Source organism: Mus pahari, chromosome 2 (assembly GCF_900095145.1).
Source record: "Mus pahari chromosome 2, PAHARI_EIJ_v1.1, whole genome shotgun sequence".
Lineage (NCBI taxonomy): Eukaryota > Metazoa > Chordata > Mammalia > Rodentia > Muridae > Mus > Mus pahari.
Window position 1 is genome coordinate 105,700,049 of NC_034591.1, and position 17,106 is coordinate 105,717,154.

The 17,106-nt window shown below is 46.7% G+C and overlaps 2 protein-coding genes across 3 annotated transcripts in view; both read left to right on the forward strand.

The window, feature by feature from the left end:
* Positions 1 to 520: 520 nt before the first annotated feature.
* Positions 521 to 15,194, forward strand: LOC115063403. Its single transcript, XM_029535284.1, has 4 exons — positions 521 to 600; positions 1,241 to 1,287; positions 14,306 to 14,489; positions 14,554 to 15,194. The coding sequence occupies exons 1-4, from the start codon at positions 521 to 523 to the stop codon at positions 15,167 to 15,169; spliced, it is 927 nt and encodes a 308-aa protein (XP_029391144.1). The 3' UTR covers positions 15,170 to 15,194.
* Mgll (monoglyceride lipase) overlaps positions 14,456 to 17,106 on the forward strand; it is a 105,070-nt gene continuing 102,419 nt past the window's right edge. Inside the window, exons 1-2 of one of the 2 annotated variants that reach the window (XM_021189138.1) lie at positions 14,456 to 14,615; positions 15,715 to 15,859. In XM_021189138.1, coding sequence (XP_021044797.1) covers positions 15,735 to 15,859 — 125 coding nt within the window. In that variant the 5' untranslated portion in view covers positions 14,456 to 14,615; positions 15,715 to 15,734. Of the gene's footprint in view, positions 14,616 to 14,752; positions 15,223 to 15,714; positions 15,860 to 17,106 lie in introns of those variants that run through there. The other variant, XM_021189133.2, reaches the window with a different exon arrangement.

Below are 17,106 nucleotides of genomic sequence, written 5' to 3' on the forward strand. Positions count from 1 at the left end.
ACCCAGATTGTTTGCATTGTCAATACCTTCTAAGAGTTTTCTACTCTTCATGTGGTTAGAAGGCAAAAAGGGAGAGGAGAGAGAAGTAGTGGTGGTGTTTAGGTCATGTGTAACACGTGTATTTCCCACCAAACTCCACCTCATAGACCCTCAAGCGGACTTGTTGGGTCCCTTTCATCACTATCTAGAGCCTGAGCTTCTTCTTCTTCTAATTGTTCATCAACATAAAGTGGTTGTTAGGAGCCGTGAATACCGGAGGTTATTGTTCCCAACCAACAGCACTTTGGTTCCTGTTCTCTGACCTCCCCTATACTCCTACGTGTCACCGCTTTATGTAGAATTGTGATCTGACATCACACTAAGACAGGTTCCAGCACTGATTCAGAGACACACTGGGGTACACAGGACCCGGGGCAGTATAGTATGTGGCTGTCTCTGGGAGGCCTTTGGGAACCCAAGCAAATACACCTTGGCTTTGAACTTGTTCTCCTCCACCCAAGCCTGCCAAGCACCAAGCAAAATGGCAGACCCTTGTGGTCTGGAGGCCTCGAAAGCCCTGCTCTGGTTTCCACTGATGGGCGCCTCCACCAAAGATTTCTTGTAGGAGCCATTGCTCTATCCTCTAGGTACCCCTTCCAAGGCTCTAGCTGAGCCAATTGGTTTTCTTGTCCCTTTCCTTCTACAGATGTCAATCACTAGAGTGGAGTGAGTTCATCCTAGCACCTGGTGTAGTACTCTGCATAGGGCAGGTACTTAATGAATGGATGCTGAGTGAATGAATGACGGAATGAATGAGTACTGGCATCCACTGTCCAGGCTGTTCCTAGAACAAAAGTTGGATTTTTTTGGGGGGGGGGTGGGAGGAAGGTACTGGGGATTGAACCAGGACTCAAGTGTGCTGGCCAAGTCCACCCCCAGCCCTCATTTCACTTGGAAAGCATCCTTGGAGGACCCTTTTCTCTGGGAGCCCCCTGGAAATTCTCCTCTCTCTGCTTGTTATTTTCCTGTTTCCAGACCCTCAACTGCAGGGGACTCTCCTGTCCTCCTGTGCTGTGGTCCTGTGTCCTTTGAGACTTCAGTGTGCCAACTTCTGGGTTTGCCATAGTTCCTGCTCACTGTCTTTCTACTGCCAACTGGTCCAAAGGGACTCCTCAGGTTCCTCCTACCATCTGCTCATCCTTTCTTTCCTACAGGCAGCTTTACCTTAAGCTCCTGTGGTCTCCTTTTCTGCCACTTGTAGATGTCTATCTACTGCCAAGGACGTTCACAGCAGCGTTGACAGGGCAGGTAAGTAGGTTAAGCCACAGACATCAGCCCTACATTATTTAGCCAAAGGAATTGGATGCTTGTTGACCACCTGTGACCCAGCAGAAGCCTGAAGATCGGGAACAGAAATGACAGATTGGAACCAGAACCTGGAATTCCATGCCTCGCCTGGTCAGTATGGGGTTGATGAGTGTCACACTCTGCTCAGGGAGAGTCTTTATACTTCCTGGGCCCTGGGTAGCTTTGACAGCTGGCCTTAGAACACATAACATGATACTCACTTCTTGAGGGGAAATAGAGTTGTCCTCTCACTGTTCTCAGGATCTTCTTTTCTCTTCAGGTGAGCAAATCAGAGAATGTTTGGGTCACTTGTTCACAATGACAGAGCATTTTCATCCATCTTATGCATGCTTCAAGTCACATTGCGCCTCCCATGTCACACAGTTAACATGTAACCTGTGCTGTGTCATTGGTTGGTGTACTGCATTGGTAGGAAACAGCGACAGGAAGTGATTTGTATGTGTTCAGCATAGACAGATACAGTTCCCTCCAACACCATTGGCCCAACGCTGGTTGAATTCTTGAATGGAGAGCCTGGGCACAGGGATGACTGTATGACTTTCACCTTGCTTGCTAAACAAACAAAAGAAAATAGAGATCCACGTAAACCTCTTAGGAATCCGAAGGCTATGACTCAGGCTTGTGGCAGGGTGTGGGTAAAAACCCCAAGCTCTCCAGTTCCTGGTTTCTAGCCCATTTCCCCTATGAAATACTGAGAACCTGTTGGCAAGATGAGAGAACAATATTAAGCAGCAGGCCAGGTGTGCGGGGAGGCACCAGTTGCATCTGGCTGTCAGCTAACTGCCTACGGATTAAGAACTTGCTTCAGTCTCGGACAAGTCTCCTCATCGAGATGCCTCAGTTGTGACACCTACATATAAAATGACAATTGTATCACCTATGACACGAAGGACACCTTCATGTGCAAAGTCTTCCCTGAGGTCTGCTGGAGGATGCTGAAGACACAGGCACTGGAACACTGCCTAAGGGGCACTGGCTCTGGGGTACGGGCAAGGGCGACTGTCAGGAGACCTGCCAGTGTTCTGCAGCCCCATCAATCGCACACAAAGCACCTACTGAGTGTCAGTCATCCTAACAATGCCATCTATCAGTTCATTTATGTGTTCCAATAATCCTGTGAAGAATTCATTACCTGTGTTTTGCTGATGAGGAGACTGAGGGTTGGAGAGGCTAAGTAACTCAATTACAAAGCTTGTAGGTCCAAGAGCCAACTTGGGTCCCAGGGACTGTGCCCCGTTTACCAGCATTCAAGAAACAAGGCCTTCCTGACCCAAACCAGCCAAGAAAAAAAAACTCAGGAGTGGGAGTGTGGGTAGCCACACGAGATTGCCTTGTGCTCGAAACCCTAGGTTTCAATCCCATCACAGAAACAAACAAAAGGCATACATACGTACATACATACATGCATGTATACATACATACATACATACATATATACATACATACATAAAAAGAAAGATATAAGGCATGGCACCCCCCCCCCCAATATCAGATAAAACAAAATGGCATTTTTGGGAGATATTGTCAGTTTGCCCTCCCTGTTTAACTGTGCCTCAGCTCTTTCCATGGTCGCCCAGGCCTTCAGCGGACTTTCCCTGTCTAAACATATTCACCCTCATTTGCCTTCAAAGGCTACACTTCAGTGTTAAGTCAGAGGCTTTTTTTAAAAGATAAAGTAGAACCATACAGTGTGCACCCCACCACGTTTAGTTGCTAGAAGTCTATTTGTGGAGTGTTTTTCAGTGTGTACAACTTCTCTTCGCTTCACTAACCCGATTAGTCAGTGGAAGAATTTCTTCTTTGACGCTCAGTCTGAATCTCATTAGGGTGCCTGGGCCCAGTTACTAATTGCTAAATTCTGGACTTGCCAAAAGCATTTATGGACAGCAGCATGTGGGTAGGAACCTTCATTTCCCCTCTCAGTAGATTCCTTTGTACTCAGTGACCTTTCCCAAGAGACCTAGTCCTTGGCCTTAAATATAGAATTAGCAAAAATAGAATTTCCGAGGCCAGAAGGATCACTGGGAACCTTGGTCTCTAGTTTTGATTTGTTTATTGATTTATTTGTGTGTGTGTGTATGTGTGTGTGTGTGTATGTATATGTATATGTGTATGGGTGTGTGTATGGGTGTGTATGTGTTTAGGTGTATGTGTGAGTATGTGTGTGTGGGGGGGGGCGCACACACACATGCATTGGGCAGGGGACACATTTCACGGCACACAGGCAGAAGTTAGAGAAGAGCATCGTGGAGCCGGCTCCTTCCCGTTTCACTTTCAGGTGGGTTCTGGGGATGGAGAGCACCTTGTCAGCCTGTGCTTTTGCCTGCTGAGGCAATAGCTCCTGGCCTTGACAGAAGACTGACAGAAAACTGGAGCCTGGAGGTGAAGGGTCAGGCTATGTGACAGTGTGGTTCTCAGAGTGTGTCTGAAGCCAAACACAGCTCTTCCACCGGGACCCCACCCTAGGACACAGCCATAACACTGCCGTGACGCCTCTGCCATGTGGCAACCCAATGGGTTGTCTGTCTGTCTGTCTGTCTGTCTGTCTGTCTGTCTGTCTTCCTTTCTTTTTTTTCACTTGTCTCACTTTTATTCTCCATTTTTTCATCTTTTAGCCTTTGTTTAAATTAATTTACTCTTCCCTCATATATTACATCTTGACCACAGTTTCCCTCCCCTCCTCTCCTCCAGTCTCTCCTCCCACCCACCTTCCCTCTCCCCACAGTCACTTCAGAAAAGGGCAGGTCTACCAGAGCTATCAGCCCAACCTTAGTCTCCCTTGATTCAGCCCACACTTTAAGTCCATTATATTCATCTTAAGCACAAACACTTGCTGTAAAGTAAAGATAATGCTGCCAATGAAACCAACGGAAGCAAAGCCATGTAGGACCTCCAGCAGCATGGGGCTGCCTTTTTCAAAAAATTAACTTATTTACTTACTTTAGATCCTGAGCAAAACTTCTTCTCCCTCATCTCCCAGTCCCCCCCCCCCACTCACCTCACCCCCTATCCCTGCCCACCCGTTCTCCTCAGAAAAGGGGAGGCCTCCCATGGATATCAACCAGCCTTGGCATTATCAGGTTGTAGTAAGACTAGATGATTCTTCTCTTGAGGCATGAATTTCTCTCTATTCTTCTATTGAGGTTACACAGGGCAGTCCAGTTAAGGGAAGGAATCTAAAGGCAGGCAATGGAGCCAGAGACAGCCTCTGTGTCGGCTTTAGGTGTCTGGCTGCCTTTTCGAAGCCAGCTCAGGCACACCTCATGCTGAGGAGAACTTTGCCTTTGCCTATGAGGATGGACAATGGAGGTGGCCTGCATGGGAACTGTCTGAGGGAAGCTTGTGTTCTTCAGTTCCCAGGCTGTTACAGTCAATACCCTCTTCCCCAGGAACCCCGTGCCTATGTACAGGAAAGAGGGTCTCTGGGAAAGAAAGAACCAAGAACTGGCCCTGCCCCCACTCCTTATAGGCCTTGGGTGAGCCATCGGTTGTCATGGTGGCATCTACCCAAGGACTGCTGTGATCTGGGTAATTGGTCAACCCCTGCTCACTTGCTGCTTCAATACCAGTTGATGCTATTTTTGCAGGAACCACACTGAAAGGATTTAAATTTGTATGCCTGTTTTTTTCCCCTCGTGGCCTTTTAGGGACAAAGGACAATAAAGTGCCTTTGACCTCCATACTGTAATGAGGGCTCCAGATCTGTGGCTTCCTGTAAGAAGCGTTCCACCCTCCTCAGGAAGAAATGAGACTGGGCCAATGTCCAGGAGCGCTCAACAGAAGAATGGATGTTTCCGAGGAACTCCCATCTGCGCATCCAGTACCTGGCAAATCCTGAGTCTCCGCAGGCGCAGGCTGGAAGAAGTTAGGAAGAAGAGCAATGTGGGGAAACTGAGCAAGGAGCTAAAGCAAAATGGTTGGGGGGAAAAGAAGTATAAATACTCCAATAAGACACATGATCTCTCTGTTCCATTAACACAAAGCGCATGTATAACCTCAGTAGTTGTAGCCTTGAGTACAGACTCTTAAGAGAACTGTTGAAAGTCAATTTAAAAATCTACTTTCTTTTTGTAGATATTATCTGTATGGTATATAATTGTGTATATTATGTTTTATGGTTTATACACACATCATATATATATACATACATACATACACACACATATATACACATATATGTACATATATGGTAAACCTATATATAAATCTTATATATTTATATATTATTTATATGTATGTGTGTTTCCATGTATCTTTCTATCTTCTGCTATCCAAATTTTCAATGACCTGATTTTTTTTTTTTATACTTAGAATGGTTGGATCCTACCCCCACATCCCACAGTTGTTATGAAGACAGGATAACTCAAATGTATTGTTGACACATGGATTATAGCATCTGCCACATGTATGCTTCTGTTGCATAGAAAGCCAGCCCCAAACTTGCTGGCTTAAAGTGCCATGACTTATTTAGCTGTGGCTCTGTGGGTCAGCAACTTGGGCTGGGTTCTGCTGCATAGCTATTGAGCCCTAACTAGAGTCTCTCTTGTATAGATGGCAGGTCACAGGTCAGAGTTGCCTCTGAGGATTGACTAACGTCTGCTGGAGAACCTTGGCTCCCTCCATGGTCTTTTCTCCAAGTACTGAGATCACTGCTCCAGCGAGTCTGGGCTGCTTCATGGGAGGGGGAGGGATGGCATGTGTGTGTCGAGGATAGTGGGGGTATCTGAGTCCTCTGGACACCAGGACTCAGATCTGGGACTGAAGTAAGTCATTTCCTCAGCCACAGTGTTTTTATTTTTGACACTTTTCTCCCCTGTATATGTGTGGTACAGGGTGTGGAACCAAGGCTTTGCTTATGCTAAGTAAATCCTTTACCGCTGAGCTATATCTCCAGCCAACAGTTTAACTGGTACAGAAAGATGTAAAAGTTACACATATTGCTAAGAGTGGTGGCATGTCTATAATCAGGAAGCTGAATCAGGAGATGTAAACCAGCCTGGCCTACAGACCATCTCAAAAAACAGAACAGAACAGAACAAAACAAAACAGAAACAATCAAATTTGTGGGGTAGAATGTAATGTTTCAATCCACACATGCATTGTGTAAAGCTTAAATCATGTTAAACACAGCTATAGCTGCAAACCTTTATCAATTCTTTATTATGAAACGTGCAGGATATTTCCAGTGTTTTTAAGACACACGCCAAACACACGTTGCTTGGAGTCACCCCACTCACTGTACTTCTTGTTGCTTTCTGATTCTAACAGCTCCAGCTGGACAGCCTCTCCACTGTGCCTACGAGCCTAATGGGGTTCTTCTCATCTCACCTACCCTGCAGTAGGCATGTGCTTAGTACTCAGCCTGAGTATGCCATTGCTTCCCACAAAACAGACCTTGTATAGGGACAGGAAGTGGGCCGTTCACCTGATAGTGATCACGGAGTCACAGGCCAGCGGAGCTAGGATCTTAGTCCTAGTGGTCAGGCTCTAGGGCCCAGTGGCTTCGTTCTGCCCTGTGCTGCCTCTTCTTTGCAGAAGCCTGGGAAGGACTGTCTGTCTGTCTACACTTGCTTTCCAACCATTTTGTAAATCAGTGCAAATTGATGTCTCGCCTTGCTCATCTGTGAAGTGGGTTCTCTCCAACTTTGCAGTGATGCTGGCCCTAGTGTGTAACTCTCAATGCTTTTTGCTTTGCTTCTGGGAAGTTTCAAGCTCTTTCCGGGAGCATGCAATGACTTTGGAATGTGAATCCTGCTCCTCTGACTCCTGTATCTATCACTTCTATAAACTCCTTCCCGTTTTTTTTTTTTTTTTTTTTTTTTTTTTTTCTCTTTCTCACAGGAAGTACCCTAGGACAACTCATCCTTCCAGATCACACTCCCTGTGTAAAGCCTGCTCATGACATCACTGCTCACAAATGGCAACTCCTAAACCTTCACCTCCACTCTGACCTACTGTATATCTCGTCAGGCCTTCCGGGTTGGCTTCCCCCAGAGAGACCAACAATGTTTTCAGAAGCCCACGTTGAACTTGACCCCTATTTCCCAAGCCTCCTCCCTTCCTCCATGTAAGTGACTCAGGAAGGCACCACCCAGTCAAACAACCCGGAAATCCGAGTTGGATATTTTCAAGGGAACCTGGATGAGGGGTGGGAAGTAAGGAGAGGCGCAAATGGCTTACAATGAGTGGTCTCTCAGTAGCCCGGGGGGTGGGGTGGGGGTGGGGGGGACAAGACTCTGTTCCGCATTTGTCTTTTAAAGGAAGGACCACGGAGGGAGCCAAGGCTCTCTAGCAGATAACAATCAATCCCCTGAGACTGCTGTGACCTGTGACCTGCCATCAGTGCAAGAGAGAATCTAGCTAGGACTCAATAACCAGCATTACTGGGTGAGATGTCATGGTTGTTAGATGATGGTTAGCAATGCAAATATTGTAAATGTGCTCGCGGGCCAAGTCCCCTGCTGATAGGAGCAGTGTCTACACTGCCCAGCCACACCTCTGCTGCCATCCCTCAGTCAAGTGTGATGCTCTCTCAGCTCCGGGGACTGCTCCTGGGCTGGCTTCAGTCTCAGAGCTCCAATTCCAGACACACAAGCCTGCCACCGCTCAAGAACCTCCTGTCCCAGCAGAAAGAGCCGCATCCTTTCACTGGTCCTGTTCCGTCATCAACATCTTATACCTCAGCACAGGACAGGACATCTAGGTTTGCAATGTGTAATCAACACTGTCTAAAATTCAGATTAAAAACTTCATATGCCAAGGCTCTTTTTCTCGTGTCAAGTTTGACACTTCCAGTTTAGTGGAGCTAAGCCGCCAGCACCACAGTCATGGTCCTGGCCAGGGTTTTCCCCAGCCTCAGGTGAGAAAGCAGGTCTTTGAGGTGAAGAAACTTACCAGGAAGTGACCCAACTAGCCAGCACTGCTAGTTTCTGAGGCCCAAATTACTCAGCTTCATTTCCCCTGACTTCACATGCAAAGTCTTACATCCCTTCTGTTGTTTTTCCTCTAAGCACAACTTCTATTCCTGGTCTCCACTTTTCTTCCACCACAAGAGACTTATAATGGAGGTTTATGCCAGTCGAGATCCTGAAGACTGTGAGAAGTCTAGTCACCCTCACTGAAGTTTCTATGGTAGACGTGCTTGTGTTCTGGCTGCCTTCTAGTGTGTTCTTTCCCCTTCTTCACTGGGATTTCCAGTATGACCAATGTCTTCAAGCCTCAGGGCATTGCAGGCCACATAAAAGCTCTTGAGTGGGTAGAAAGATGACACTTTTCCTCAAATTGTCCCTCAGGCAGGTCAGCTGGTAGTTGCAGAAGAGCCTGCCACTGGCAATTTCTTTTTGGAGCTTGTTACATCTAGAGATGTCCTGTTCTGGAGGTTTCTGTGTGCGCGACAGAGGCAAGGACTAGTAGTGATTTCCCTGCTGTGCTCTGTGAAGAAGAGAATAAGGCCGGGCGTGGTGGCACACACCTTTGATCCCAGCACTCAGGAGGCAGAAGCAGGAGAATCTCTGCAAGGTCGAGGCCAGCCTGGTCTACAAAGTGAGTATAGGACAGCCAGGGCTACACAGAGAAACCCTGTCTCAAAACCAAAACCAAAACCAACCAAGGTGAAGGGAATATGTTTGCCTCCTCTTCCTGTTAAATATGAACACTATGAACTATGTCTGCAAAACGAACACAAAATAATCCAAGCTGGTAGAGGAAAAAGGCGAAGGAGGGTCTGGAACCCTAGGACATGTGCTAAGTTGACTCAGCTTAGGGTTTGTTTTCTAAATCCCTTGGTGTCCAAGAATTCAGTAACCCAGAAATGCCAAAGCCATAGAAGACAGCACAAAGGCTGGACAACCGTCATGGGGCTAAGGAAAGGAAAGCCAAGAGACCCGGAGAAGGGAAAAGAGGGCAGGGCTTAAAAGATTTTAAATAATGCTGGTCGTGTGAAAATGTTCTGAATTTGTCAAGAGACATAAACCTTGACTTCTTCAGATCAGAGAAGCTGAACAAGCACTGCATAAAATAAACCTAAACAAACTCCACACAGCATAAAATAAACCTAAAGAATCCACACCAAGACACATGGTGAAACTTCTGAAAACCAGACACAGAGAGCCATCTTGAAAGTACTAAGAGGGAAAAGGCATTATCTGTGAGAATAGGAGAGGGCATCACTGAACACCATCATGGCCAGAAGAGGTAACAAAACATTTTTAAAATACTCAGGGGCATGGGAAGAACTGTTATTCCACAGATCCCTTCTGCAGTGAGAATACCAGAATGAAAGGGGGCCCTGATGTCTTCTTCTGTGTGAGAAGGAAACAATCCAAGAGAATTTCTGCAGCTCACCAATCCTTTGCTGTTGATTCCCTGCACCAAAAATAAACAAATAAATAAAATTAAAATCAATAAATCCAAATGCAACTACATGTTGTATACAAGAAACTTGGTTTAAATATAATGATGGCAGAGGTAGAAAACCCCAGGTCAGCTAACAAGACCCAAGCTAACGAGTAGGTTAGGTAAGGTTACAGTTTACAGGCCCAGGAAACAAAAACCAGTTTTATCAGTATAGACTAGAAATTAACCTAAATGCACTGAAAGAGACAACACAAGACATTTATAATTACTTAAATAGAAGTATAAATCTAAAATATTTATGTTAAGACTTGTATGCTGTTAAAATCACTGCCCGGTATTGAAAGAAAGAACTAAATAGACATACCATTTTCATAATTTGTACAACTTAACCAGCTCTAAGCAAATTGACATCCATGTTTAATGTATTTTCTATCAAAATCTCAGCAAGATTTTTTAATTGGTATAGATAACACTGGTCAAAAAATTATATCAATAGGTGAAAGAACTTGTGAAATAAAATGTAAAGAATATCAGTATATAGAATTTATAGATAACTTCAACAGTCTGGAACCATGGTATTGCCAGAGACACAGAAGACCAATGGGATAGAATGGGGAAACAGAAACACACGGAAAGATCAACAGAATTTTGAGAAAAAAAAATGGAAGCAATTCATGAGGAAAAACCAAAACTGTTTCTCAGCTAAGGGAACACAAGCAACTGATGTACATGGACTCTCCCTTCCCCCCCTCAAAAGAACTTGATCTAAATTTCAGACCTTAATCAAAATTAACTGTAAATGAGTTAAACATAAAATATATAACAATATAACTTTTAGCTGTCAACACAAGAGAATAGTCTCAAATGCAGGACTAAGCAAGCGCTTCTCTGACTTAACACCAAATACGTGATCCATTAAAGCAAACACTAAACATTTGTTTTTGATCCCAATGAAAGCTTTTGCTTTGCAAATGACCCTCTGAAGAGACTGAAGACACAGACTATAAACCACGAGAAAACTTGCCAATCACATGTCTGACACAAAACTCGTATCTGTAACACATCCGGAACTCTCAGAACTCAACTGTTTAAGAACACACACTAAGAAGATGGTCAAAAGGCACAGTGAGGCGTTTCACTGGGATACAGAGAAGAGAGGCATGTAGAAAGGCATTCAACAGCATAAGCTATCGGGTAATGCAGATAAATCCACAAGACCCACAATAGAAGGGCTAAAAATAAAAACCAGGGAGGGGCGGGTGGAGAGATGGCTCAGCAGTTAAGAGGATACTCTTGAAGAAGACCCCAGTTTGGTTCCGCTGCCATGTGGCAGTTCACAACCATTCATATATAACCACAGTTCCAGGAGATCTAATGCCCCTTTCTGACCTACCTGGGGTTCAAGTAGTGCATACCTGTGGTACACATTACATACACCCAGGCGCACACATATAAATGTACAATAAAAATATACTAAGCATTATTTTTATGGCAATGACAGTGGAAATGTAAACAGATACAGAACTGTGTGTTCTTAAACAGTTGAGTTCTGAGAGTACTGAAAACATTTGGCAGCTGTTTAGAAAACTAAGCAAGCGATTTCCTTTTCCTTTCTTGTTCGTTTGGGACAAGGTCTGGCTCTGCAAATAGGGCTGATCTTGAACCGAAGGTAATCCTGTTTTAACAGTCCTGTATGCTGGATTCGCTGTGCCTTGCCAGTGTTCATCGTGGCTTTATTCAGAATTAGCTGTAAAGTAGAAACCACACACATGAATTGTCCTTCACCGGGTAAACTGTTCAGTACTGTGGTGCATCTAAGCTTGGAACCCGGATAATCCAGATTGTGTTCAATGGGAAAAGTACTAAAAGTTACAAGCATTATCTATCTCATGATTCTGCTTGCAAAATAACCTGAGATGACAAAACTTTAGAAATAGAGAACAAAGCCAAGACTGCCAGAGGCTGTAGGGAAAGAGGGAAAGAAAGGGAAGGAGATGTGCATCGAAGAGAGCTATGAGAGGTCTCCGTGGATGGAAATACCTTTTCTTGAGTGTATGAATCCAATGTCATTCTGGGTATGGCAGCATGGATCTTTGATCCCCGCATTTAGGAAGCAGACAGGTGAATATCTATGTGTTCCAAGCCATACAGTGCTAGAGAGTGGGACCCTGTCTCAAAAATGTAAAATAAAAAAATAAAAAGTAAATCTGATATAATTATGATATTGCTCTGTGGTTCTGAAAGAAACCACCATTACAGACAACTAATTTAGTTTCTCCCTTTTCCGGGGTCCTACTGTGATGGGTAAGGAAATCTCCATTTTGTGCTAGGCACCCATTCTAAATCCCTAAAAGATAAGCTTCAACAACTCTGACTCCTTGTGCCCTCCTCAAAACTGTAAAACTGCTATGAGCTAATTCACTTCTTACCCTGACTTTTGTAAACCCATGTATCGCTGTGTGCCAGGGCAGGGGACAGCTCCTTTATGGTTGTCTGCAGAGGGAGACAGATGGAGATCCTCACAGCTGCGAGGAGTAAGAGCAGTTTCTCCCTCGGCTACACGTTGCACACAAATGAGGTCTTTACAGTGCTCACCTTCACAAACCCTTCCTCTACCGCTCCTGTGTGGCATGGCTTCAATTTGTTTTTTAGGCTGTCGACCTGCTAGCAGTAACTAATAAATTCATTTAATTATAATTTGGTTCAAACCTATGGTCTTTCCCTGGTGGATTTGAGCCCCACTGTTGCTGAGGATGGCACAAAGCTCATGGCCTCCAGGGATGGCTTATCTCATTCCCTGAAGAGCCGGACTACAGGAGCACCACATCACACAAGGCTTTACTCTCTTAACTCTCTATGATCAAGCGGGAGCAACTCTAGATTCAGGAGAGAGACTCTGTTGATGGCTCAAGGGACCGTTCTTCTCAAAACTTTCAAACCACTGAAAGGTCACAAAACACCAGTGCTAGGAACATTCACACCCATGGCTTCAGGACCCAGCTACCCTTGCTCTCAGTAAACCACAGCTGAATTGAGTAGTAATGACACTTTTAAGGCCCAGTCCAGCTTTGAGAGCAGGCTCCCAGTCTTTCGCCTGAGCTTGCTGACCCTAATCCTGACCTGCCAGGAAATACAAAATTAACTCCAAGAAGTCATTTAGCCACTCTTTCTGTGTCCAAGCCCTGGAGACCTGCCTAAGGCAGAGGGTGAGCTAGGTCCTTCTGCATGGCCTGCAACCGATCTTCTCTCAGAGACCCCTTTTACCGTTCAAGTCAAGTTAGACTGCAGCCTCACCGTAGGTGGACACCACCACTGTGCCGCCCTGACAATGGTACTATTCAACACTGCTATTTTGCAAAGTGGTTGGCCAAGAAGAAAGCCCTGGCAAGCCTGTGGAGATGGGTGTGAGTCAGGGTCATCCTTCCTCTGCAGCTGTCACTCACAGGTGGCAGACATAGGACACAGTGGACAGGCTGTAAATTTAATACTGGATTCCAGACTCCACAGCCACATAGGCAGCTGTGCTGGTGGGACCTGGCTCCTGGGGCACCTAGGGGAAATGGTTTCATGCAGTGTTTGTGTACTCAAGTGTGTGTGTGTGTGTGTGTGTGTGTGTGTGTGTGTGTGTGTGTGTGTTTGCAGTGTGTCTGCTTCCTTCTCAGGGCTCTAAGTGTTTGTGTGTGAATGTCACACATCTTTAGCAGTCAGGGTGTGTGTGGTGTGTTGTTTATCTCTGTTATGAACATGGGGAAAGGAGCTGCTTCTGCTGCTGAGGCGGAAAACTGAAAGGAAGCTGTGTCTGCAGAGATTAACTGGCTGATTAAAGTTTCAGTACTTTGGAGAGGTTGGAATGTTCAGGTCCAGAGGCAAATTACTTTATTTTGGGCTAAGTTTGGGCCCTCAGGAACAGCCATTTCTTTCTTGCCCCTCTTTGTTAGAACTAACTTCTTGAGGCAAAAAATGAACAGTGTTTATCTATTGACTTAACAGGATAATTAGCTTCTACAAATCCAAAAGTTAGCGATGCTATCAGATAGCATTTTGAACCTATAGGAACACTTTCCCATTTCATTGTTACCTGCCTCTCTGGTGTACCCACCAATGTATTTTAAACTTGCCTTGATATATGGCTTTTTCTGTTCTTTAAAACTATATATATTTTCCTGAAACTGCTTTCACATGGGAACATGGAATTAGGGGCAACTTAAATCTGTGTTTCCAGCTCATGGTCACTCAAAATGGCTCCAGAATAATCTTTTCCCCTGTATGATGAGAGCTGTGGTTTCTGCGCTGACACTGTGTGCATGGTATGTTGTTTTTATCTGTGTGCATGGTGTCTAGGGCATGTGCATCCATGCTGTGTGTCTGTATACATGTAGTAACTGTGACATTCACTTGTACCCCTGTGTGTAGCTTGTATCTGGTGAAGGGTCCTGAGGAGGAGTCCTTGTGTCCTTGTGGGTGTGCCTACACTTGTGCTATCTGAATGCGGGTCTCACACGTGTGCAACTGTAAACATGTGCATGCAGTTCTTGTGAGCGTGTTTCTGCTCGGGGGACCTGTGTGAGGGTCTGTGTTCTCGACTGTGCGCTTGGGCTGGAAGGGCCCCCTAATTCGGTTCAGTGCCCCGTGAAGGTCCCCAACGCGGCCAGGAAAAAACGCGAGGCAGGTCGGCGGGCGGTGCCCCGCTCCTCCCCGGGGACCGGGCACACGTGGGGCCCCGGCGCCGCCTCCCCGCGCGTCCCCACCCAGCGGGCCGCCCCCGCCGCCGAGCGGCTGGGGATAAAGTGGCGGCGCAGACGCCGCGCCCTATCGCTGCACAGCCGGCCGCGCGCAGTAGTCTGGCTCTAGCCCGCCGCAGACCCGGACCCGCGTGGTGCTCGGGGAACGTGACAGCGGCGCTCGTGGCCCGGGTAACTGCCTCCCGCCCCTGCCTCAGGATAGGAGCTGCCGCCAGGGGTCCCCTGCGCGCGTGTGCGTGCGCACGAGTGTGCGCGCGTGTCAGCGTGTGCGCGTGAACGCGCCCCTCGCGCCCTCGCACCAACCCCCAAACAGACTTGTGCCCGTCAACTGCATCTTCCCAGACCGGTGTGGGAACAACGGCCAGGTCCACGTCCTGTGTGGTGTGCCGATGACAGCCGCGAGGCTTCCTTCCCCAAGCGGTCGCGGGCGGGCAAGAGGCAAAGTTTGTCGGAGAATCGGGGTGACTTTGCTCGGGGACCCGCATCTGCGCGAATGCGCGGTGCCGCGGAGCGCGTCTCGCAGCAGCTCCGGGCTGGGGACCGGCTGTCCCTCGCTCCCGGAACCCCTTCAGGGGTGTGTTCTGGAAAAGTGGCGACATGAGCTAGAGCTGGAGCAGCAGGAGGGAGCAGCTCGCACCCCTGCAGCCCAGGCGGGGAGGGCGCGGACCCGGTGGTGCTGCCCTGCGGCCGCGATGAGGGAACAACCCTGGTTTGCCTGGCGCTGATACTCGAGGCTGTGGCGGTAGTGGAATGCAAAAGCCAAGACTAATGGAAACAGGTTTGTCATGGCATCTTTGGCATTCAGAAGGGAAAAATCGCTCGGGGCGCGTCACCTACTTATTATGCCCCCAGAAACCCGCTCAGTGGAGATTTTAGGAGAGATGGGTCCTTGCAGCTGGGGCTTTGTACCCACGGAACTGACTGTAATTTCCGCTTGATTACAGCTAAAATAGTCTTTAAGATGAAGTTTCCTGAGATGATTTAAAATAAACACAGATGGGAGGGGGGCTATACTGAGGCACTTTTAAAAAATAAAGTGAGCGTTTTCTTAAGGACAAACAGGACTTTTCAGTCTTGAAGGGGTTTGCAAGAGATATATGTAATTTTAAAATATATATATCAAATTGGGGTTTGGTTTTTTTTTTTTTTTAACTACTTGGAAAAGAAGCCACAGCCACAGCCACAGTCCTGACTCTAAAAAGGCTTTCTTTCCTCCCATATGGACACAAGTGTATTTCTGACTTTAGAATATGTCCACCTTTCTTCCAAGGGCCTAAAGACCCCTGCAGGATGCCTGAGGCAAGTTCACCCAGGCGAACTCCACAGAATGTTCCCTACCAGGACCTGCCTCACCTGGTCAATGCAGACGGACAGTACCTATTTTGTAGATACTGGAAGCCCAGTGGCACACCCAAGTAAGTCTTCTCCTCTGCGTCCTCCTTCATCTCACCTGCTCCTCCTCCTCGGGTTATCATGGGGGCCATCCTTTCTGTGACCTGCCTCTCATGTCACTGACACCCCTAGCACAGTGGTGTTAGCAGAGTTGCGAGCTATACTTTATGCTTTTCTTTAAAATGATGGCTCAAGAGTTCTCTTTTCACTACAACTAGGATAGGAGTCCACTGTCTGGCAGTTTTCAAAGATTCACATGACTTTTTTTTTTTGTACCAAAATTGATTCCCTGTTGCAAGCATTCATTTAAAAACAAACCCAACAATTACCAAAAAAAAAAAAAAAAAAAAAAAAAAAAAAAAAAAAAAAAAAAAAAAAAAAAAAAGCCAGCGAATGCATAAGAAAGCTAAAATGATATGTGCCTGTACTGTATCTGTCTTTTTAACCTTTCCTATCTGCTCCTGCTTAGTTCTGAGCTTCAGGGATGACACCCAGCTAGCTGGGAGGAGAGGAGCCTGGGGTATCCTTCTGGTTTCTCGCCAGCTCAGTGACTTTCCCATCCAGGATCTGTCTTGCTGCTGGAAACAGACTGGGGCTGTGCCCAGCCACGCAGCTGCTCCCCACCACCCTGTTTCTCTTGGGTGAAGCAGGAAAAGCCCAGCTTGTTTGTGATAATCAGGGAAGAGAGTATCTGTAGCAACCTTGGCCTGGTGACCAGTCACTGTTTCCTGTTCCTTGTTTGGGGGGGGGGGAAGCTTACCTGCTCCATGGGCCTCTTGTCTCCCAAGGGGTCCTGGTGGGTATGAACTGTGCTCCCACTGTGGCTCTCTCAACAAGGTGGGTGCAATCCAGGGGGATTCCTATTAACAATGCAGAGGGAGGGACTTTACCCTAGCTTCTATGCAGCTACGCCAAGTTGTGTGTTTTCCAAGTGGGCAGTGGTGCCTAGGCTGGTTGGTAAGTGTTCCTGACAGCTCTTGGAGGGGAGTGTGCCGGGGTGTGCAAATGTGCAGGTGTGTGGTGCATGGAGCATTGCTGTCCTCATTAATCATTAATTCTCCTGGAGTTAACCGCTACCAGCACTGGGCGCTCTTTATACTTTCTAACAAGTTGTTGTATAGTGAGCGGTTCAGTCACTCCAGGAGGGGACTAGGGACTGAAAGTCCACTGTTCATGTCCAGCCTCAGCCTTTGCAGGCTTTGTTGGTGGAGTAGTGACAGTGCCCCAGTTCACAGTAAAACACAGAGGGCCTGCAGTCTTCAGTGGGGGG